Below are 24,768 nucleotides of genomic sequence, written 5' to 3'. Positions count from 1 at the left end.
TGCATCTAAAACTTCAATGACCGACGTTGTAGCGTAGCTTAACCTGCTTGGGAAAGAAATTGCACATATTGTAAATGTGCTGTTTAGCAGAAACCAGCTCTTGGTTTGTCACCAGCAGGCCATCGAGCTGTTTCCCTCTTGATTTCTGTGTTTTATGGAGGTGGACAGCAGTGAGCAGCGACTGCTGTCCCATTAATAACCACTAACTGCTCAGTGGTTTGGTCCTTGGCTGTTCAACAAACTGAAAAGGATGAGGCAGGAGCCTGTAGATCGATACAGTAAGAAGACACTGACGGAGATCAAATCAGGTCAGCCTTCAACTTCCTCTGAGTTCTCCTATCAACAGGGCTGTAATTTATATTTATTAAGGCTAAAATATGACTGATATCATATCTTTACAAGCTTAGAGACGTACAAGATTTGAATGGATTAAAAATATATTCCAAGTTACAATAGGATTGATGTATTGTTTGTAAACATGAAAATTCTTCTGTGTTTTCCCATTTTACCAAATTCTGAAGCGATTCAGCTCCACCAATTCATTTTCTGGAAGAGAATTTCAACCCCAGGGTTGTTTAAAAAACATTTTCATATTTAAATAGCTCTGCTGCCCTCAAGTGGTTAAACGCAACTATTAAATGTTTGCTTTAAATGTATTATAATATTATTATGTAACATCAGTGTTGCCAACAAATAAAATCTACCCCCATAAAAATCATCTTTTTTTTTTTTAAATATGGAACAAAGAAACAGAATAATTAAAAAGATTTAATGACAGAACTCATTAAAAAACAAACCCATAGGAATTCAGTGCATTATTAGGCACCAGAATCAACAAACATCTGTTGACCTGAATATATATATAAAAAAGCAGAACATACAAATGAGCTAAACTACATAATTTCATGTTTAAACAGATGCAGTAAAAGATAATTTTAGGCATAAAAGTAAAAACAAACCAATAGCCGTTAAACAACTGCAAACTTAAAGCCACAGAGCATTGCTCCTTTTCTGTTAGCTTTTAACTAAAAATAAAAAAAAATCTGCTTTTTACAATTGTAAAATACAGTAAAAGCTACCAGATGCAACTCTTCAGAGCTGCTGTTGCGTTGTAAACTGTTGCCAATAAGTTCATATTTGATGCTGGTTACTGATAATCCAGGGTTTGTTAAGAACTTTTATAGTGTTTGCATTTCAGGAATTCTTTTCAGTATTTTTTAGAAGGCATGGGGGTTAAACTCCTGGTCAAGCTGAAGTTTGCCCTCATTTCTGTAAGAAAGGGGGAAAAAAAGATGTACTCAATACCTACAGACATGTCAAGCACACATGAAGAGATGCTACAAACAATACAGGAAGATGTGGGATTTTTTGAAACTCACCATGGGCTTCATTTCCCGTCCATCTCCCTCCTCTGACGTGCGCTTAGCCATTTGTTTACTATTTTCAACAAACTCCTGGAATTGGAAAATACAAAAATTATTCGACTTCATTTAATAAAAGCAAGATCAAGGCGGATGTCAATTTTCCATTTTATTTGCTCTCATATATCCAGACTGAATGTTTTTTCTGTAGTTTCTACAGTTTTGGTATTTTGATGAATAAGGAAACAAATAAAAAACAACAAAGAAACTTAATTGTAATATAGCAGTTAGGTTGGTTCTCACCCATCTATGAAATCCAGGTTTTCCAAACATTTGTCTTCTAAAAATTCCATACTTTTCCAGACCAAACATTTTAGTTCACAAATTATTTACAAAACACTTAAGTGTTTAAAACCTGGGACGTTTTGCTCTTAAAGGTATAGAGGACGATCTTTTATTTCCGGGTGGATCATCTAAATAAGTGGTCCTCCTAACTGTCAATCATTCTGGTGATATGTTTACGTGAGGCCATCTTATGTGCTCGCCTCGTTAGCTATCTTTTTCTGCGCATGCGCACTTTAAGCCGTATATCTGTGGTGAACTATGGTTTCAGCCAGTCATTGAAGCACGCCTTTCTCACCACAGCTCTTTGAAAATGGCTGATGGTCATAAGAGAAAAAGTGTCTACAAAGTGTATGAGAGGAAAAGAAAGGCCTCAAAAGAGGCAGATATATCCCGGAATGCTTTGCCTAGAGAGCTCTCCTCGCAACACATGAGATTTGGCACGGTGTCGCCATAGGCTGTCACTACCCGACAGCAGCGACTAATAATAAAGAGGGCGTAGGCCCCGCACAGTGGAGGAGCTGTGATCATCTGTCCGAACGGTCAGTTAACTGAGTTTACTATAAAGTCCACCATTTAGTCCCTGCTGTTTGTGGACACAGTAAGCTTGTGTGAGCTATGAGAACAGCACATTTTAAACAGCGCATGCATGAGGAGAAATGGGCTTGTGCATGCTCTTGCACGCACATTTTTTTTTTTTTTAAAGTGGAGAGGACAGATCTTTTAAGAAATCCACCACAATAATTTTAACCCAAAGAGTTTCCCAGTTTAGAGCTAGTTAGAGAGAAGCTCCAAGCTTTATGCTGTTTAGGCCATAAAATCTAAAAGGTTAATAAAGTAAAAATTAAGTAAATAGGTTAATTATAAAGACTGAAAATATATATGTCTAGTTGGCTTACATGTAATAAATAAAACATTTCATCTTTTGAAACTCCCATTCCACAGAGAATTTTCTTTTTTCCCCTGGGCCCTCATGACTCATTGGGAGCGGAAACTAAAACATGACTAAAATATGACTACTGAACCCTGGAATTATTATGACAATAACTCACAGACACTCAACAAGCTTTTTTACCATCAAGGCCTTGTCCATGTAGAACTCTCGTCCAGGGCTGCCGTCATTGTACTTCACGTCCACAGCGAAGCAGAGGAAGAGGACGTCGACGACGTTCTCAAACACAGAGAGGAAGCAGTGGGCCACGAGGAAGGCAAAAAGACAGGCGATCAGGAGAGGTAACACCCAGACAGTGTAGTCCCGCTGGTAATTCAGAGCCAAGATGCCCGCAAAAGCTGTAAATGAGACGATCAAAACCTGGAGAGGAACAAGTTCTGATAAGAGATTACTCAGCAGGGACAGAATTAATAGGAATGTTTACCACTAGATGGCAGCACATGCTCTTCAGCTTGTGTTTGAATACAAGGTTTGCTGCATTATTTAAAGTGCTACATTTTCATGAATATCAAGAAACGGACTGTTTAATTTGTGTATAGCAAGCATTAAGAGGTACGACACACTGGTAGGATTTTTAGACCAACAATAAAACCCCAGATGGCAGAATTTCAAAGGTTAACCTAAATTATATGCATAAAATCAAATTATAAAAAATATTATGCAACCAAAAGAAAGTTGCATTTTTTTTTTCTGTAATCCTGTTTAATGAGAGAAGGTTTTAACTTGGTTAAATATTTAGGGAAAGCATAACTAAAAGAAACTGTATCCAAAAAGAACAAAAAATGTCTAAAGTGTCTTGAGGATACCTTTCCCAGAAACAGGACAAAGTCGCCCACTGTGTTAATGGCCGCCACTCGGAGCGCATTCTCCACCAAAATGACCAAAGCCTCACGAGCTGAAGTGCAGAAGTTTGTGCTGTTGATGGCCGTCGCAGTGTAGGCGTTCTGAGACAATATAACATTGGTTGGTAAAAAACACAAAAGCTTTGTTGGATCCTGCAGATTCTTCCCTCGCATCCATGATGTTACTTACTTGATTAAGAAATGCCAAGCATCTCTCCAGACACCACAGGCAACAGACGCAGGCTTTCAACATGCAACGAGCGCAGGCATTTTCCTGCAGAATGGTAAAATATTTCATTTTCAACAAACTGGCACAGTTTGGAATTATATCAATTTATAACAAAAAATGATGTCTCACCTTTCCTTTGAGCTGGCTGTGGATATAAGTTAGGATGAGACGAGGGATCTTAACAAGCGTGATGATGAAGGATCCCTTCGCCAGAGTGCCCAGGTGGTAGCGGGTGGTCCGCATCATAGAGGAAACTACTGGAAGAGCTGGTATCTGGGACTTGTCCCTGAATTGCATCAAAAAGGAGAAGAAGGCTTTTATCATACAGAAGGTTTAAGCCTTCTTCCAATGACAACGACAGTCTCCAGATGATTCAATTCCAGGGAGTAGAGCAGATATTTGAAACTATATCAGGTTTGGTCTCAGGGAAGCGGTGTTTTCATTATTGTATAAAGTGATAGCAACATTGCATTGCATGTTAAAACACTGCTATGGTCTAGAACCAAGTCTACAAAGTTAAGAGATCAAGAAGAGTGCCTAACTAGTCTTAAGAGTTGTATTTGTTTTAGTATTATTTTACTTTTCCTTCTGATTTTCAACTATTTTAGTTTTCATTCGTTTAGAGTATTTGTTAGCTAGTTTAGTTTGAAAATGCAATTTCAGTTTAGTTTTTATTCCTTAATCTTTTATCTAACATGACTTACATACCAAAGGCAAGATGAAAAAAATATATATAAAGGGCCTGACTGCTGTACATGCCATCTGTTGATGTAATGTGGTACAGCTAAAAAAAAAAAGCGAAAGCCGCAGCAAGAAACTAGCTATAAACTATTAATCCAATATGACAAAGACAGAAAGGAATCTGAGCACATTCTCTCTTGAAATTCAGTTAGTTGTAATTAGTTTTATAACTCTTATTAAAGTTTCAGTTAGTTTTTTGGGTTTTTTTTAAACCAGGACTACAAAAAGTTATTTTTTAATCTAGTTTTCATCCACGATAATTATTGTTGTTCCTAGATGTACAGCTCCTCAGGGACTCTGCCAGAAGTTAGTGTCCAACTATGAATAAAGCCCATTTGCTGTAGGTTATGATCATAAATATGCTGTTCACACCAATTAGGAAGGTTTGAATAATACTGAGATTAAGGTTTTGATTAAAAAAATGGCCTTTTGAGTTATTTAAATAAAAAAACACATAATACCAGTTATTCTGAGCTGTTGGAAAATTGTTCCTGTTGGATGCAATAAATACCAACATCTTTTAGTTTGTATGTTTTTGCCAATAAACTAAGTTTGCATCGGTAAGGTTGAGTAATTTTAGGTGCAATGTAAAAATAAAGAGGAAAACATTGACATAGAAAACAGATGTCCTTCAACTAATAACATACCTTGTGAAATAATAGGTGACCACAGCTCCAGCAATGGTCATCTGCTGGAAAGCAAGGATGAACTCACTGATCCAGATGAGCCCGACAAGATGATACCACACCATGTACTGGAGAGGCCCCTGCATTTCATACTCCACCACACCAGTGGAGTTGTTCTTTACGGGGGATCCTTAGGGTTAATACAAGCATTGGATTTGGGTTACACACTTTACTGTGACGGTTAACAGAAACCAAAAACTTTCTTTATTTACTGGTGAAGCAGAAACAATGCTGGCTGGCTAACATGCATCTCCTATTTTTTTTTATTGTTGTCCTCGCTTTGTCAATTGTTTTTCCATGTAGATCATGTATGGTGCTCAGTTAAATGTTGATAAAATGTCCATTTAAAAATGTTTACTTTTTCTATACCAAAATAATGTTATTCTGACTTTTTTTTAAAAAGAAGGAAAACTAAAATTAAACTTCTCCTAGTGAACTGATTTATAGGAGAAAAAAAAATTACATTTTATGAAATCATTGTTTAGGCAAAAATAAGTAAGGGGAAATAAGTAAGGAAAATCTGCACTCATCTACTAAGGTCAGTTCAATTCAGTTTAGCAGCGTCAATGAAATAGTTTAGATTGGCCTTGAAAAAACATGTAAACAGGCCTAGCTTAGCCACCAAATATTTGGAGAATGTTAGTTTACTGTAGATATATGCGTGGCAGCAAGTTTCCATAACATTAGACAATTGTTTGGAAAACATGATTTCAAATGATAACATAAAATTAAAAATGTGAATATTTCATTGATGAAACAGAAAATGGCAAAAACAATTCTTGAGGGAGGCTTGAATAGAGCAGACAATCAGGTTAATTAAGCATTTTTAGATATTTCAATCAGTTGACTGAATTTGTTTTTTATGCTTATTATGAAATATGGTTTAAAGAGAAAAGGTTCTTGTCTCTGACTACTGCAACTATGTAAAACCAGAGGTGTCAAAAGTATTAAGGTTTATTACTTAAGTAGAAGTATAAATCCTACTGTTTAAAAACACTTTTATAGAAGTCAGAGTATCAACTTAAGCTTTAAAAAAAAAATATGGATGCTTCAAACCTCAATGCTCACAGTGTTACACTATTAAAGGAACATTTTTCAACAACTCTGGAGGATTCCTTACACTTCTTATTGACACGCGGTGTCAATAAGAATGGAAAACTTTTAACAAATCTAATGTTACAAAAAGTATGAGTTCTCCTGCTTTATCATAAATGTATTTTTTAGCTTCCCAGTGAAACTACAATTTTCTTTTTTTTAAATCAAACAAAACTGTGTTTAAAACAAATAAAATCAAACTCTTGAGATATTAATGTAAAACAAATAGTCAGTACTCATTACTGTTGGATCTCTTTCATAAAACACAAAAAACGGCCTCAAACAATACAAGTAAAGCAGGGATTCAATGCAATGCAACTCTCTGTGTTGGTCCTTTGTTCTCAGTGGGACTTTAAAATTCACAGCAGAATGGCGAAGTGGGAGCTGAATCAAGAAATGGCTCTTTGACCGTGTTCTCCACGTCACGGGATCAAGGATTCCAAATGTGGGAGTTCAGTAATGTTACAAAAGCCAGACTAAAAGTCACTAGGTAACCAAAAACCATATAATTTTTTTTCTCTAAGAAAAGACTTCCTAAGAGACATTTTACAACTATAAAGAGAGCAAAGCAGAAATAGTTTTTTTTTATCCTGACCTGACGTCCCGAGGAAGAGAAGCACAGCTATCCAGTAGACCCAAAAGAACATGAGGCTAAGGAAAGTCCAGAAGGGCTGCACGACCAGCAGGGGGAGGTGAATGAACACTTTCCCCGCCACATGGAACAGGGAAATGGTGAGAGCCACACGCTTCCTCATGAAAAACATCACCAGTAGAAGCACCACCTGCAAGGATAAACCAAAGGTTTTCTTTTACTGTCCCAGAGGCTGATAATCGCATCATGTCTATTATGAAGCGTTTTCATGTATTTCTACAAAACAAACTTCATTTTAGTATTGATTGTGACCCTGATTAAGATTAAAAGACTTCTCAACATAGACATACATACTGTAAAAATAGTAGCCCCGATGGCATACACAAGCAAGGCCTTCTCATTGTCCATAGCCACGTCTTTCCCAAATACATCTGTGCTGTTTTGACTGAGAGCAAATCTGTGGTCTGCATAAAGCCACCAGAGGATAGCTGTCCCACCTGCAAAAGATCAGATTTTTAAAAAGCAGCGTGAGCTTGAAAAAAGAACTCATAAAGTTAATGCAAAACAGAAATTACTGCAGTTTTCTGTGGGCAATTTATGGAGGGTAGCAGAATAAAGCCAGTTACCTACAGAGCCGATGATTACCAGAACTGTGAGAATCCAAACCAGCAGTTTGGAGATGTAACGAATAACAACCATCATGATCAGGGACAGGACTGAAGCAAAAAGATAAAAGTGATATATAACAAAGACAATTAACTTGGAGCTGCAACTCTGAAATAAACATCTACCCAAATATTTTTCCTCTTTTTTTTTTTATGTCTGTATGTATCCTGCAGAAAATGCTTTTCTAAATGCCTAAGATTAGTATGCTAATGCTTGAATTTCCATTAGATAGAAACCCTTCAGAGTGAATAACAGACAGACCTTGGACTCATAAAAAATGTGTATCACACACAAAACAGACACATCAAATAATTCAGATTAAGATCAGGTCTGATACAGAGCTGTACCAAGAGGCAAACTCAAAGCAGATATTAAATCATTACCCAAAGGCCCAACTTTAGAGGATCCAATGCTGGTAATCACCCAGACTTCCTGTTTTTCTTTTAAGCACCATATTTAGCTTCAATTGCAAATATTTCCTTCCTGCTGAATCCTCATGAGCAGCCGGAGCTGAGCAGTGGGGATGTAGCAAAGCAAATCTCTCAAGCATGTTTTATTTTGATATCACTTCAGTAACCACTTAAAAGGTCCATTGCATATACGATATGTTACATATAACAAAGTTTTATACCCAGAGCCAGAACACAAAGACCCATGATGATCTCCTTGCTGGTCATCACCCCGGCAACGACTCGTCGCAGCACGGTGTTGTCATTGACAAATGTGATGAAGGCCTGGGCAAATTCAGCATAGCAGGAAATGTCCACTGGGATACAGCGATGGAAGATTGGAGCAGCTTTACTAAAAGGAAAAGGACAGTATTTTGAAAAAAACAAGTAAAGTTCAAAAATTTTATTTTTTGTTTTAACCATTTATTCATCTAGTGAGAGAAAACGCTTAAAGTGAAAAGTATATAACCGGTAGGATACACCTTCCCATCATACTGCGAGCTGCAGCCATCCTATGCTGATGAAATGCAGCAGTGCTGATGCTTGGTTTTGCACACGGGCATCAGGAACATTAAAAAAAACTTCCTTTTGTGTAATTTTTTTCTTTTAATGCAACTTCATCCCTGAGCTTCTGAGATGTTTAGATCTATTGGATGTTTGTATTTCAGGGCCTGGTGCCGTAGCTACATGATGATTATGAATATTCTCTGTAATAGGAGTGACAGCGTGTTGTTTGAGTTGTCCAGGATACCAAGACTGTAGCACTTGTAAAATACACAGAATGGATAAAGAAATGTTTTACTCTATATAGGCGTGCATTGGTACAAATTCATCAGTGAAAATATTTTGAGTGTAGCATTATATGATGGACGAAAAGCAGAACATTTTGTGAGTTCAAACATTAAACTTTATTTCATTGGGATTTTTGTGGAAGACGCAACTAAGACAGTATTGCTGAAGTAGGGACATTTCTAAAACGTATATGAGACTGAATCCTCAGTATCAGGTTCTGAACTGACTGAAACAAAGCAGACGGGTGGGATATAGTTGTACAAAAATTCAATGTAGTGCAAGATATAAAACAATATTCCAAGCTTTGGCTCTCACACAGGACTTGGAAAATAGATAGTACAACTACAAACCTACCAAGATATGACCCTCAGCCCGAACCCACAGAATAACAAAGAAGAACACGGATCAAAAAGCAGCCATGATGCTTTTTAAAGAGAGCTCTTGCAAAGCAATCTGGGATATCTAGTGACCGTAGTTCCACACTACTTTTCAAGGTGCATTGTGGGAAATTTGGATGTACTACTTTCCCATTCAACTTGACATTTGGACACTCATGTAAAATGGCGTAACCCCTGTATAGTGCTATATATAGGGTTAGGGCGGACGTTCGGACACAGCCCTGGTTAAGGGGTAACCTAGTTGGGGGAGTGGTGGCCAAGTTGTTAGAGTATAGTGCTTGGAACCCTGAGGTTGTGGGTTTGAAACCCACTCCCATAGACGACCACTCTGGGTTCCTGTGCAAAGACCCTTAACCCCACACTGCTCCCCAGGCGCTGAAAATGGCAGCCACTGCTACCCAAAGGGATGGGTTAAATGCAGAGAGTGAATTTCGTTGTGCTGTACTTGTGACGGTGGAATGACAACGAAAACAGTGGGGGTTAAAATTTTTGGTCATGGCTCATGAGTAAAACGCACGTTAAAGCAGTGACATGACCAGACTGAGGACTCTCTCCTCTGAGATTTTCATATTACGCATGAGTGAAACAAAAACTGAGGTTTCTTCTTCTATTACTAGCTACCTTTATTTATTGCATTGCATGTCAGGTTTGTTCAAGACCTTGACCTCTTTGAGGAGGTACAGTGTGACTAGTCAGATGGCATCAGAGCATCAGTTCGTACTTTGTGAGGACATTAATTGAAAGCTGTGAATTTTTGAACTCTGCGATTGATTCGGACAATCTAAGTTGGGGGTATGAGCGACGATTGAAAATATTGCACAGTGCATCGCAAGCTTTAGCTTCTATTATCTTTATTATCTCTTAAGCGTTTTAGTGTTAGTAAAGCTAATAATTATCAGAATACAGGTCACTAACGCTAACCTTTTTGGCCAGCTGCAGCTAAAGATCGGCTGTACTGTTTTTTTAAGGCAAATGCAGATTATCTTTACATTGTATCACTGATCCTGGATATGTGCCATTTCTTGGGCAATTTTTGGAGTTGATATTTATTTTTCTTCTTTAATTTCAATGATAATAGAAACGAAACAATGATCATTTGTCAATGCGTGCACTCCAAATGATCTAATGTGCTTATGAGTCAGCCAACATATGCAAGTATCACCCCATCCAAATACTAGAACAAAAAGCCATAAATATTAGCTGGCAGATGTATCGGTCTATCTATATAAACTTGATCAGTATTTGCTATAAAAACTAAAGTTATTATGTTAAAAGAAGTCTGCTGAAAGTGTTAAATACTTGTGTTAAATGCATGGGAAACAGCTTTTTTGACAACCAAAACCAACGTGATTTTGTGCAAATAATAATTCTAGGTCTGGTTGACAAAGACTTGTGCTTTCATTATGTTTTAAAAAATGTATATATCTTTGAATTAATGCTGGTTGATAAGGAAAAATCTTCACTATCTCTGACAGTAGTACTAGCGTGTGCTGTTATAGCTTTCCCAAATCTGATATTTATCGATGACCTGGAAGAAGAAAGTCATATTTCTTTTTTTTGTTTGTTTAAGGCACGAGAAGTCTAATTTACAGTGTGCCACAGGATCTCTGCTTCAGTATGATATACTTTTTAGATTATTTTATTTAGACTGCATTATTATACTTTTTTTAGATAAACTACAAATTGTCCAATTAAACATATTTTTCTTTGTCTTTTTCATTATGATAAAATATGGCTAGAGCTAAATGGGCATGAACACTAATTTATTCTCATTTAGAGTAGAAAATACAAACACATTAAAAGAAAAAAAAAACAAAAAAGGCTTGAAACAACTCACCTTGGTGGAACAGGAAGTTTTGGACATTTAGTTGTTCTTTCTGCACTCCAGTCATATTTTGCCGGAGGAATATCATACGAGCAGAGTTCAGAGCCTAACAAGATAGAAAAACAATAAAAAAAAAATGAAAAAGCAAAATAATGATAATGAAAAAAAAAATGTTCAGGAATGTACAGACAACTTATCATTCCTCAATCTATAAGAATGAAATAATCAGCAGCCAAAGGATAACTCTAATTAACTTCCTGGTTTATGTTTGATGCATCCGTGAAGCCAAATCACATAATTTTAACATCCATGCCACCTAAATTTCCTCAGAACACACCTAGAAAGATATAAACCTCTAGAGACGTCTCATGATTTAGCACATAAAGGTCACAATAATAAAAACCATTGTGAAAAACTGAAAGCTGTCACTATGAAAGTACTGCAACTGTTGGGTGACACAAAGAGCCTTTGAAAATGTTGAAAACGGCTGTTTTCTAATTTTACATGTCGCGTTGTGTGCAGTCTGAGCCCATTACCCCTCCTAGAATCAGCAAGAATATCAGCTACAAGCGGAAATGCTGCATGAGGAATAAAAGCTGCAGTCATCGTGTCCACTCAGAACTTACCATGTCTAAGCCTTTGGTAAAAATGCAGTCTAACAACACATTACTTTTACAACAATGGAACTAACTTAAACTTGGGTATTTCCTGCTCTAAATATTCACTCACCATTATTGATGGCAAAATTTTTTAAGTCTCTGTATGTTTCTAGTTTTGTTTCAGGACATTTGGAGACACACAAGGCAATGGACTTTATTTTTCTGTTGATCAGGTCAAAGTTGCAAGGATCTAGAAAGAAAACATATCTAAACAAAAAGAAAAAAAGAGAACATTTTAGATTTTAAAACTGTAAATTGTCATACAGTGCCAACCAAAGATGCAATACTTTTTCTGTGGTCGCAATGTCAGCGAGGGAAGAAACTTAAAGATGCTGACATTTACCAGCCCATTAGACAAACTCTGCTTTGTTGCTGAAATGCTTCTTTTTGTCAACAAACCCTACATGGCAATCAGCCCATCAATAAAGCAGACTCCTTTGTTTCAGTGAAGCTAGGCTGGTGGCCTGTATGCTGGAGTTCCAGCTCCAGCCCCCACAATTTTGAAAGATTTAGGACAAATAATAAAAATTAGCTCTTACATTTACACGCATGTAAAATGGCGTAACCTCTGTATAGTGCTATATAAAGGGCTAGGGCGGACATATGTTCTGGCACAGCCCTGGTTAAGGGGTAACCTAGTTGGGGGAGTGGTGGCCTAGTGGTTAGCGCATAGAGCTTGGAATCCTGAGGTTGTGGGTTTGAAACCCACTCCCACAGACTGCCACTCTGGGTTCCTGTGCAAAGACCCTTAACCCCACACTGTTCCCCGGGCGCCGCATGATGGCAGCCCACTGCTCCCCAAAGGGATGGGTTAAATGTAGAGAGTTCATTTCGTTGCTCTGTACTTTTAACTGAGTAATGACAATTAAAGCTGGAAAAAAAATTGACACCCAAATAAACTGAGAAAGAATGAGTAGAAAACAGATTTACTGACTTTTTCGTGGTCATGTCGGCCCCACTAAGAGGTACTCCCTCAATCTTCTTGTGGGTGTTATTCCGGCCACAGGTGTTGCCATAACTATCATATCCAGAAACGAGACGGGAGGCACCTCCTGTGGCAATGGCAAAGCCACAAATAAAGGCCTGCAGACAAAACAGACAAGAGAACATAATGACCAAGGGAACAACATTAAGGAACTTGCCAGCGTCTAATATTCACGGTTCTGAGTGTATTTGTAACAGATCAGATAGGCTGGCCGTTCCCTCTATTCTCTGTATTAAATACCGAGACGTACATCATGTTATGAAACAAACACCTCTATACAGCTGCACACTGTGTATAGATTTCAAATTTTTGTTCAAATGTTTACACTTCTTGAACTCTAAGTCATATTACAACCTAGGGTGCATCGATCCACATGGTTTCTTCACATCCAAACCATTCTAAATTACTCTCTACAAGGCAGAAAGTATGACTGTATCTAAGAGCCCGAGTCCATGGATATCCCTCTTAGAATCTTTTATTTCGTCCCCTACACTGGATCTTGGACTTATCTTCATTACTGACATATTTCCTTGTTACTGTAAGTATACACAATGGGCTTTATTAATTTACAAAGTGAACAGAAACAAATTATAAGAAACAAAATAATAAAACTTTGTATGCAACCAAAATGAGTTTTTAATGAACTTTTAATAACTGATTTCTGCATCTCTAGTTACAACCACAAACTTCAGTGTACTTTAGGGAAGTCCTGATTGAACTTTTTTTTTTCCATTACGATACTGATATTGCCTTGAGCACTGACTGATACCGATATTGACCCGATATGATATCAGCACAAAGCATTCCTACTTTTAGACGGAGTGTTGGCCTAGTGGGTTAGATCAGTGCATTTGTGCTTTGAGAAGGTTGCAAGTACCCGGTCGATCCCCACAGTCTGCACTCTGGGTTCCTGAGTAAAACCCTTAACCCCCATTGCTCGGGGACCTAGAGGGGCAGTCCGTGGGGTTTGAACTCAGAACCTCTGGATTCCAAGCGAAATGCCCTAACCACTAGGCCGCCACTCCCCCCTGCTTCACTGTTGTAAGCTGTTCATTCACTGTTGAAAGCAGTACGCATCAAAATTTCTGACAATAAAGTTAGTCTTAGTCTAACAAATGCACCATAAAGTCGGCATCTTCACACTATGATCAAGGGACCAGTTTATCTTTCAACACTCCAGGATTTCTCTCACAAAGCTGTATGGAGAGATGCGCTGCTTCAGCATTATTTTCTCCACATTTCTATATTTTATATTTGTTTTTTTCTAAGAAGTGGCTTAAACAAACAACCAATGAAAACAAAATGAACATAGGTGAGTTTACGTAAATATTATATACCGTAAATTCTCTAATATTGGCCTGTATTCCATTAGTGGACGGGTCTCTAATAATGGCCGGTCTCGCTGTCGGCGGAGGTAAATAATGGCAGTACTCGTATACAGGCCGGGGCTAAAATTAGAACCAAAGATGTTCCTGGCTGTCCTTAACAACTTGTGATAGTAAGATACAAGTACCACAGGGGGGCAATGTTTGCTAACGAAGCCAAGCCATTAGCATGGGAAGTCCCATCCTTACACAGAGATCGTAGTGGCCCTTACACAATCGTTCTCATCTGAAAGACATGTGATTACCGGTAGGTCTGGTGGTAACCAGGCAGTTTTAAAATGACAGAATTTCGTTGGCTTTCGTTGTTCTGAATTTCCTTTGAAATATATGATACTGGTAGCCTACTGCCTTTTAACCTGCCTCAAATAAAATTTCGCTGTGATGGCAGAACAGTTTCCATAATTTTTTTTTTTTTTTAAACTTTGTTTCACAATTCAGTTTGGCCAAGATTCCATTCTGTTTCTTTTTCTTTTTTTTCGTATTGCCGTGCTGAAAAATTGCAGCTGCTGAAAGATGTATGAAAAATATTTTGTATACCGTTATGGTAACTGTACTTTTTCAATAAATGAACCTAGTATTTTATAGGTTCAAAGAGACACAAATTCTTGTTTTTATTCATTCCACTGGTAGTCTGTTTTGATCAAATAGAAATAGANGATTTACGGTAAACAAAATTATAAAAATTACTAGATTAAATCAAAATAATGCCAAACATTCTAATACAGCTGGAAATTTTAATAATGTTAAGTTTTATCATCATGAGACACAATTCTTAATGCAGTTCTTAATGTTATAATCAGGACATTTTAAATAGGAGCATTTGTAATTTTTTTTTGTTTGTTTCATGTATCAACCAATCACAGCTCTTAGAAGCCAGTGTCACTCATAGCAAAGGGGCCAACCACACCTCCTCACTAAGATCAGAAGCTTTGTTAAGTCTATGCTTAGAGCTGCTCTAAGCAACTATCTGAATCAATCTTTGGCAAGAATTTTTAGGCTGAAGTCAGAGTTCTTCAAAAGTACTTCAGGATTTTTTTTGTGAGTACAGACCCTGCTTTTAAAAGACTTCCTTCATCCAATCAGTCTAAGCTTCAGCTATTTTACAAAGATTGGGCAAAAATGTCTCAAAACGTGTTAAACTGGTAGACTTACCACAAAAGTTTTATCTGCTCTACTTACAATGTAAGAAGGTTCTATAAGAACACTGAGAGAATACCATCCAGATTTTATCATGATGTGAGTCAAACCCCAAAATATCCACAAGGTTTCCCAAAAAGTGAAAACACTAAAACACGCACATTTGTGCTCTGCCGACTGCTATGTTTTTATTTCTAATCTTTGGTGTTTGCGAATAGGATTATTTTACCATGAAAATATTATAGATATTTCTTTAAAAAAACAAACAAAAAAAACATGAGTGAACAATGTTATCAATCATATAATAGAATGTTGGAAAACTGTTTTCTAAGCTTATAAAAAAAGTTTGGATACTTTTCTCTTTATTGATAGCTGTGGGTTGAAAAGCTTTCATAACATGAATTCTATGTTTCAACACATATTTTTGATCACACATTTTTATGTGACGTAATTCTCATAACTTTTTGGACAACTAACCTTAAACCTGTCTGGATATGGAAAGTATTACCTGTGGGTTTCTCAGACAACACATTTTTAGAGCGTATATATTAAGGTTATTTTCTTTGTAAGGATAAATTGTGGCACTGCAACCAACTTGGATTTTTTTTTTTTTTATTAGGAATGAAATACTCCAGATTAAATGGCAAAATATCTAAAATTCTCTTGTAGACTTTGGCATCTTTACCTAAGGATACCTTGTATGGAACCAAACAGCATTTTATTCTGTCCCAGGAAAGTTCCCCGACTATGATTGTAATGCAAATGAAGGTTCCAGTCAGGGCACTTTTCATGCAAGAACCACCTCAGGGTAAAATACCTTAAAATCTAAGATAAAGCATGTAAATTAAACATACATCACTAATGAAAGCCACTTCCTTTATCCAGTCACATCAGAAGTTTGTTTGCTAGGAAATTTAAAAAGAGATGTCAGTAAAATTCAATATTTTGGTTTTCTTTATTCCCTGCTTGCTTTAGAAAGTGATTAAGAAAAATCCCATACTTTAAAAAATACTGTGGATTTGTCCACATAATGCAAAACATTAAGTTCACAATTGAAATGTGAATGTAGAGTTAAATGCTTAAGAGCAACGCTGCAGTGAACTGAAATCTAAAGAAAACAGGCAAACATAAGTAACATACAAGTCAATTTTCTTGAAAAGGGGTTTATTTTACCTCAATTTGAGCAGGTAGGTAAGACAATTTACTAATGTTAAAAGAGGATTTCAGTAAAAAAAAAATCCATCTTATTTCAAGTAGTTTATATGTAATTATCTTATTTTGAGGGGGAAATACAATTTTCTTAGTTAATCATCAAATTTACCCACTCATTTGAAGAAGTTTTTACATTTTAGATTACCTTTTACTGTGTCATACAAAATAGGTCATAAGATTATATCTATTGACTGAATGGACTGCACTTAAATCTTAGATCTTTTTTTGAGATTTATATACTTTTTGTTATGAGAACATCTGATTTCAAGAAGTCTTGCAAAGTGCAATTGTCTCACTGCACTGGCAGATTACTGCTCTTATTTGAAGTAAAATCCTCTCACACGCAATATTCTCTTTCTTAGAGTATCAATCTCCATACGGGACCCTGATTAAACGGACAATTTTTGCAGCATGTAACTGATAATTCACTTGGACCAATTTAATCATTCAACTTTACAATTTATTATTTTTAAAATGCAGTCACCTTAAAACTTAAGCCATATTAAGATCAGTGGTGTAAAAAGTACACACATTTGTAACTTAGGTGTAAGTATACAGTAGATCCTGCAGTTGAAAAGCACTGGTAAAAGTTGAAGTATCAACTTAACCTCTTTTTTCAAGTAAAAGTGAAAAAGTATGTGCTCCAAAAATTACTTAAAGTATAAAAGTATAAAGTAACCTTTAAAAAAAACTGCCGGATGCCGCTATATGAATTGAAAAAATTCTAAAAAAAAAAACAATTTGCAAAAATTCTTTGAGACCAAGGATGAGGGAGGTCTTGTTGGTCTCCGATACGCTCTCGCCTGTGTCCGACCTTTCAGACATTTTTGAATTTTTCTGAATTTCATTGTAGCATGGCATAGATAGACTATTCATGTTTGCAGTTTGAAGAACTGCATGCTTTGGATGATTTCCTTTAGTTAACCAATGAGTGTTTGCGTTATATGACTCATCAATTACACTACTTTTCGTTAGATGTGGATGCACCAATGATCTGCATTGGATGGCACAGATGACGTGAAATAAATATATATAAACATTAAACCGAAGCCAAGAGTATCGAGTAACATTTTAAAAATGTAAGGAATAAAAAGTACAGATACTTGTGTGAAAATGCAATGAGTAGAAGTCAGATGTAGGAAGAAAAATAATTAATGGAGTAAAGTATAGATACCTAAAAAGTGTACTTAAGTATAGTAACAAAGTATTTGTACTTAGTTACTTGACACCTCTGATTGAGATACAAACAGCAGCCCCACCCTGGCCCCCTGGTAAACTTGGTCTAGAGCCGCCCCTGATAACTAATCCTAGATATCCATCATTACCCTCCAGACTTACCATGCCAACACAAAACAGTATGAATATGAGAAGCCATGGTATATCCGTGCAGCTGCGATCCTTCAGCGGCTTCCAGTCCCGTTTCCCCTGCCAAGGCATGGTGAGAAAACACAGGAGCGGTTATTGTTGGTGTGTTTTTGGTGGGAGCGCCTCTCTCTCTGCAGCAGCCAAACAACCAACTACTGAGGAGTTTGAAACAAAGAGCTGCCACAGCTGCTGGAGAGGACGTCACATTTTACATTGCCCACCGACAGGGCTGTTAAACCAGAAGCCATCAGAACAACTCACCTCTGCGCTGCTACAACATCCCATTGCTGAGAGTTCGGTGGGGGGGGGGGAGGAGTAAAATTTTACTTTTAAAGTATACTTATAAAAACTTTTTGAGTCTTGGTTTTCTTCTCTGTTTATGGGTCACCCGGGAGTTAACATTATTTGCTAGTTTGTAGATTTAGAAACCGTCTTTAAGAAACTCCAACGGCTTCAGGTAAACACGGAAGACAAATGATACACCTCCCTACTGCCGAGGAAGATCTGCGTGCTGCCTTTAAGGACTGTAGGACATAACATACAAACCAACAGCCCGCATACAAACATGTGTCGTTTTGAAATACTTTTAGCCTACATTGAGTTCATTGTTGGATGTTATATATGTTTAAACGATGTGCTCCGAAATCTGCTGTAAATATGTAAAAATATGTTTGTTAGTTTGTTGCTATTGTTTTTTGTCTGTGGTTGTGTGCTGTACCAATGTAACGACACAATAATAGGCCAGTAAGCAACATTATCTGTGTGGGTCCCATATAAAGTAGAATACCTCCATCCCCTACCCCCTATTGTGAGATTAAAGTCAAAATTCTGAGGAAAAAGACAGAATTCTGACATTTCAGTCAGAATGGCATCTGACATTTCAGTAAGAATTCTGAGAAAGAAGATAAAATTCTGAGATTACAGTCAGAATTCTGAGAAAGAAGACAGAATTCTGAGATTTTAGTCAGAATTCTGAGATTTTAGTCAGAATTCTGAGATTACAGTCAGAATTCTGAGGAAAAAAAGTCAGAATTCTGAGATTTCAGTCTGAATTCTGAGAAAAAAAGTCAGAATTCTGAGATTACAGTCAGAATTCTGAGAAAAAATTCTGAGAAAAAAGGGTTTAAGAGGAATTTTTTGCACCATTACATCTACAAAGAGACGTTGTCATCCAAAATTGCAGAACAAGATGTCAGTGACAGAGCCCCTAAGAGGTTGGGGGCCCCTAAGCAGCTGCATTCTGTTTACCGATAGTTACGTTATTGCGCTGTCCTACAAATTCCGATTTCGCCCTCTTTCCAGAGGCGTCAGCTAACCCACAGCTATACAGGAGCACAATAGGGCACCAAATAAAATGCGAGCGTGCGAGCAAAAAAATTTTGGGGCAATTATTTATTTTAGAAAAAGCATGGGCACAGATAATTCATGCAAGCATGCGGGCAAATATTTTATAGCACTTATTTATTATTATAAAGCTTCATAAATAAATTGTACAATCAGATTGTTATTATCTGCATCATGAAATATCTACCTGAACCAAACTGAATTGAATTTGCCCACTTGCGAATTTAACTGTATATCTCTAATCTACGACCGATGAAGGCACAATTTATCTTCATTAAACATCTATCAGCAAACATCAACTTGAAACTGAAAACTTGAAATGTGCATCTGTAAAAGGAAAAACAATAAAAACACTTCGATATAGATACATGTCTGTGTTTATCATTTATATTTGGGCCCATCCTATGATGGTGATGATCCTATGAGGTGTGTGTGTATATCATGGACCGAAAGATGGGAGAGCTGGATGTTCATTTTCTAACAGTAAACGGTAGCGTCTCAGCCAGTGGCGGCTGGTGGAGTTTTCTCCAGGGGGCTATTAATTCAAAATACACGTATACAAAAAAAAAAACAATCAAATGTCTACTAAGTTATCACACCAGTTTATTTATATAAAAGACAAAAAAAACATTATAAAAACAAAACATTATTTCATGAACAGCTTTACATTTAAAATGTTTTAAATGTGCTTGAAAACAATAGAAAGAAGCACATTTTAAATTATTTCCAACTGAATAATAATAATAAAAAAAATGTTTCCAGTAGTGAGTTTAACATACTTTGAGTGTGTATTACCGTAGCCTGTGTAGTGGAAATATTTCACAATACATAGTCATGTGACTTCCAAAAGGCTTAGCAGGAAAGCATATTAGATATAAAAGAGGCTTATGATTTTAACACAAACCTTTTGGTGTATCTCTGCTATGTCAATTCTGGTTACTTAAATAAAAAAAAAGGATCAAGAGATTAATCTAAGTAAGTGTAACAGTAGGTTTTAATGTTTTTACTCAAATTTAAGTAAAAAATTGCTTTATTAAAACTACTCCAGTATTTTTCTGATTTTGGAGTCTAACATTTAAACGAATAATAAGATGTTCATACTTGCTGTTACTTTCAAGTAGGAATGAGAAAAGAACTAGCTTCCTTGAATGTAGCACAGCGGATGGAATGCTGGGTGTCTGCGGAGAGTTTGGCGCCGCTTGGTGGAGAAAAGGCGTCATTGCTGAATGTGACCTCTGAGGTGCAGGGAAGCTGGTGCCTTTCCTCAGAGCTCATTCAGCAAGAAGGGGAATGCACTCTGATAGGCTTCCAGTGTAAACATATTTAACAATACAGTTTCTCACAAAACTAATTAACTAAATCTAATAAATTAGGTTACAGACTCTCCTGATAAAGAAATGCTTGAAGCATTTAGTTTTGAAGATTTACCTCCTGTGTACAAAAGGGACTGAGCTGCGGAAGTAATTATTAACAACTGAAAGAGCTCTGAAAAGGAAACTAAAGCAGAACATTCCCATTTCCTGCCATTGCTGCGTGTTAACCATTTGTCTTAAGCCTTTGAAGCGTCACTTCTTCCTCTTAGCTAGATCTACTGTGAGTCTCGTGACAATAAAAATACCATTTAATGAATACTCATAATCCCCCTTGGACTTTTTCAGAATACGTCAGATAACAAGCAAATACCCCAGAGTATTTTATTTGGATTTCATGTGAAATACCAATATGAATGTGTAGCTGTAAATGAAAAGGAAAATGGCTGACATTGTAAAAAATTTTATATGTACAACTCCGTAAACCAAACTGTATACCTCTGTTTTCCAGCACCTATTTCACTGAGTTAAATTTAGGGGCTCTAAGAGTAAAACAGGCTCAGTACAAAGACTATACTTCTGCATTAAAAGAAAAAAAATAATAAAAATGTATACAATTATGTATAAGTTTCCTTCAACTTCAATGTTTGCACCTATTTTAGTTTTTATAAAATACATTCACACTTATGTTGTTTGATGTGACAATATGGAAAAAGCTAAAAATAGTATCGCTGCATTTGTAAGCCACTGTAAATTCAAGTATTACCCTGGATTCTATAAATGAAGCGTAATCTCTAATGGCAGGCATGTAATGCAGCTGCGACAGCAGTTACATATGATTTTCATTTTCCATGCTCATCAACTTTAAATTAAAACATTACATATCATGCATTTTTAAAACAGCTGTAGTTCTGAAAGTATCAATTAGCAACAGTGCTGATGTTTTGTCAGGTTACATTGCTCCTGAAGTGTTAGCGAACATGTTCAAATACAACTGCCAAGGGATTTATCACTCTTATCATGTGATGAAGCAGCTAATTGCCTCTCATCTCCTGAATCTGACTGTAAGTGCTTCCTGCTGATGCTGCTTTGGCAACTGTATCCAAGGACAACATGCTGTCCTGGATCCCTACTAGAGGAATCATTGCCAGTGCAGCATGTGTTCAGCAGCATTCTTGGTGAAGAGGTGTAGTGCGTCACTGTCTTGGTCTGCTCGGGGTCTGGGCCGAGTCATTCGTCATAGGGAGCGCAAAACAAGGATAAATATTATGTTTGCCTTTCCTCGGATACCTTCACGACTCATAGTGTCAGCAATGTGCAGTCCTGAAGGATGTGATGAATTCAGTTCTTACACTCCCATGCACCAAACAGCTAAAACATTAAGTTCTACACAATTTTACTGCTATAAAATGTATTCAAACACAAATTGTCAAAATCTCTAAATTGTTAGGAATTTATACTATGCTCAAATTTTGACTGAAAGGTTAAAAATGTTCTTTTTGCGAAAGTTATTTTCTCAGGCTTACTGAGAAATCAGACAAGATTTGCAGGGATAATTTTCTTAAAACACATACATGTTTGTTTTGCTGAGGAAAATGATAGGATACCATAGCCCAGAGGGTATACTTTTCTTACTTGGACATAATTTTTTTGTTTGTTTGTTTTTGCTTTTTAAATCAAAATTTTAGAAGAAAATTTAAGCTTGTTTGTTTAAAATGGTAGCGAATTCCCCCTAGCAGTTATTTAAAATCTCTAAATGACGTTAGCTAAGCCAGACTCAGGGCCCAATAGCTCTTTAGATTTTAATGGTTGTAGACCCCTGTCCTATCCCATAACAGCTATTGTTGCCCCCACTCTTATTCCTTTAGCTCAAATAAATTCAATGAGGAGCTTTTTTGTAGCCATCTTCTAAAATCATTCTACAGACGGTTCCTCTCACTCTTCAGTTTCACAGGATATTTGCATGCACAGCCTATTTTACATAACTCTACAGAATCTCAATAAGCTGCAGATCTGGGTTTTGACTTGGCCTGTGACTTTCCAGTTGTTCCAGTTGTGACTTTCCAGTTGTTAATTCTCAGCCAGTTGTTGGTGAATATATCTTGTCTACATCTGCTTTTATTTTCTTTTTACACAGGGTGAAGGGCTCTTACTCTGATAAAGACTAAAATTCATTTTGGCTTCTACGAAGGTGTGATGGTCATCTGGCAGTAAATAAACCTCAAACCATGACAGGTCCACCTTCATGCTTCACAGTAGGAACCTTTGTATGTATTATTCTGGTGTTCAGATGTATTTAGTTTAGATTTATTTGTCCAAAGGACATATTTCCAGGGATCATGGTGTTTTTCTGTTTTGGAAACTGTGTTCTATTACCTTACTTGTATAGCCTGTTCGCAGATGTTTTAATTACGCCCATCTTTCAACAACTATCTCTTATTTCAAATGTTCTTAGAGACAACTTTAAATTTCTTAGGCTAATCTTTCTAGTAGCTTCACACTGCTTTTTTAAATCACCCAGTGGTATTAACTACTCTCACTACTGCAGTCAGGAGAACAACAAACATATCTATTGTACAAACTAGGAAAATTTTATTGAATTTCCTTAGAAACGGTGTCCAAAATATGAACCATAATCATAATCACTTTATGTAATCATAGCCATTTCAACAGGGATAATTCAACGGTTCACTAATTTAATAGCTCTGGCTTTTTATTTTACAAAAAGTATTAATTTTTTTAATTTGTACAGCTATTCTGCTAAATATGAAAAACAATTTTTTTTCAAGTGCCAACCTAAAGTAAGCTTTAAAGCAATCACAACCTCCATGAAGCAAATCAACAACTCAAACCAAAATGCCCCCTCGCCCATGGTTCACATATAGCAGATATTACATTTCTAACTTTTTTCAGAACGTAATTTAAATATTTAATTGGATCATTAAAACTTTTTACAAAAGGAATGAGTTTTTTTGCAGTAAATCGACCACAGCCACATTTTACTAGGGTCTTTCCATCATTTAAACAGTTTCAGTTGGGCCATATCCATAAAAAGTAGAGAACTGTGTGATGTGGTGACTAAGCTGTTTGCTTACATCTAGACAGAGAAAGCCCATGATAATAATCCCTCTGAATTTATACATGTTTCCTGCAGAACATAACCATCATTTCAGAGTTCTTCAGTTAATAGATATCGGTTCTAGATGTAGGATATCTTGTTTTTTTCCATTACCCAACGATTTGTTCATCTGTTTAGGACACCTATAAAAATTCTTATCATTCATGTCTGGCTAATGCTCACCACTCTTACTTTTTTAGCTGCTGCCTTGGTAGTTACCACACAATGCATGCCTTAATTATACTGTCAGAGCCCAAAACAACAGGTTCCCCCTTTTAGCTCTATATTTGGATATCCAGTGGACTCCAGTTTGCTTTTGAAAAGAATTTTCCTTTTTAAGCTAACCTTGACTGTGAACCTTTTGAAAAAAGGTGGAGCGGTTTGCTTGTTGTATGTGGGAAATATTTGCTGGATTAATGGTTTGGTACAGCTGTGACCTAAAGTTTACCACAACTTCATTAGGGTTTGGGTCAATATGAGAATATTGACAATAACTTATAATTTATACCTTATGGGTTTACAATACACCACTAAGATATCGCATTTACAGTATCACTGTAGGCAATATAATTGCTGCAAATATTGGATAGCATGTGGTAATGACTGTAAACCATATATTCAGCGATGAGGCTTGTTGCTTAATGCAGCAAAAACTTGTAAGAATATTGAGTGGTTTGAATTTATTGAGAAAGTGTTAATCGGATTAAATATCCATTTTAAGTTCTGATACCTTGGACAGGTTTTCCTTGTAAAAGACATTCTAGAATAGCAGATGTAGCCGGATGCAGGTTTGCTTAATAGGATTTTGGGATTAAAATAAATTATTTTATTGTGTTTGCAGTTGCTGAATGTAATATAAACTTTATTTATCTTAGTGTGCACAGAATTTTAAGCTGGAAGACTTGCAGAATGCTGAGTTACATTTTTTTTTGCCGTCATTTATACATTTAACTGAAATCACATATCAGAAAAATTCCCAATATACAACTTTATCGCTAGCACCTATACTTTATTGTTGTGTGCTGTTTTTTATGTTTCTGCTCTTACTTATATGTATATGTTTGAAATGGACATCTAAATGTCTTATTAAGGCCTGGGCCTGTTAATGAGGATCAGATATATATATATGTTTATATAAGCTTCAGTTTTTTGGAACTATTTTCAACATAGTGTTTCTTCAAGATGGGGAGAAAGTAACAGAGTGGCTGGAGATTTCTCTGCGTTTTCACCTGCTGCTACTGCTGCTTAAAAGAAGGCTACAGCCCTAGGGACATCACATTTTC

The 24,768-nt window shown here is 36.5% G+C and overlaps 1 protein-coding gene across 1 annotated transcript; it reads right to left on the bottom strand.

Annotated features, from left to right (window-relative positions):
- Positions 1–777: 777 nt before the first annotated feature.
- LOC107085769 (choline transporter-like protein 1) lies at positions 778–18,218 on the bottom strand. Its single transcript, XM_015376315.1, has 16 exons — positions 17,975–18,218; positions 17,687–17,773; positions 12,564–12,712; positions 11,700–11,836; positions 10,983–11,076; positions 8,138–8,307; positions 7,467–7,556; positions 7,195–7,337; positions 6,844–7,030; positions 5,115–5,283; positions 3,856–4,012; positions 3,688–3,771; positions 3,462–3,599; positions 2,779–3,015; positions 1,380–1,454; positions 778–1,269 (listed from the first exon to the last, which is right to left on the bottom strand). The coding sequence occupies exons 1-16, from the start codon at positions 17,996–17,998 to the stop codon at positions 1,264–1,266; spliced, it is 1,947 nt and encodes a 648-aa protein (XP_015231801.1). The 5' UTR covers positions 17,999–18,218; the 3' UTR covers positions 778–1,263.
- Positions 18,219–24,768: the final 6,550 nt, after the last annotated feature.

The sequence above is a fragment of the Cyprinodon variegatus genome, unplaced genomic scaffold (genome assembly GCF_000732505.1).
Source record: "Cyprinodon variegatus isolate N-32 unplaced genomic scaffold, C_variegatus-1.0 Scaffold132, whole genome shotgun sequence".
Taxonomy (NCBI): Eukaryota; Metazoa; Chordata; class Actinopteri; order Cyprinodontiformes; family Cyprinodontidae; genus Cyprinodon; species Cyprinodon variegatus.
This window is presented reverse-complemented; position numbering and strand designations above follow the sequence as displayed.

Excerpts from the sequence above, each read along its gene's own strand:
- LOC107085769 (XM_015376315.1), bottom strand. The coding sequence starts at position 17,998 with ATGGGATGTTGTAGCAGCGCAGAG. Across the intron at positions 17,774-17,974 it reads GATGTTGTAGCAGCGCAGAG|GGGAAACGGGACTGGAAGCC; the intron begins GTGAGTTGTTCT and ends ATGCCTTGGCAG. Across the intron at positions 7,338-7,466 it reads GGTAATCATCGGCTCTGTAG|GTGGGACAGCTATCCTCTGG; the intron begins GTAACTGGCTTT and ends GATCTTTTGCAG.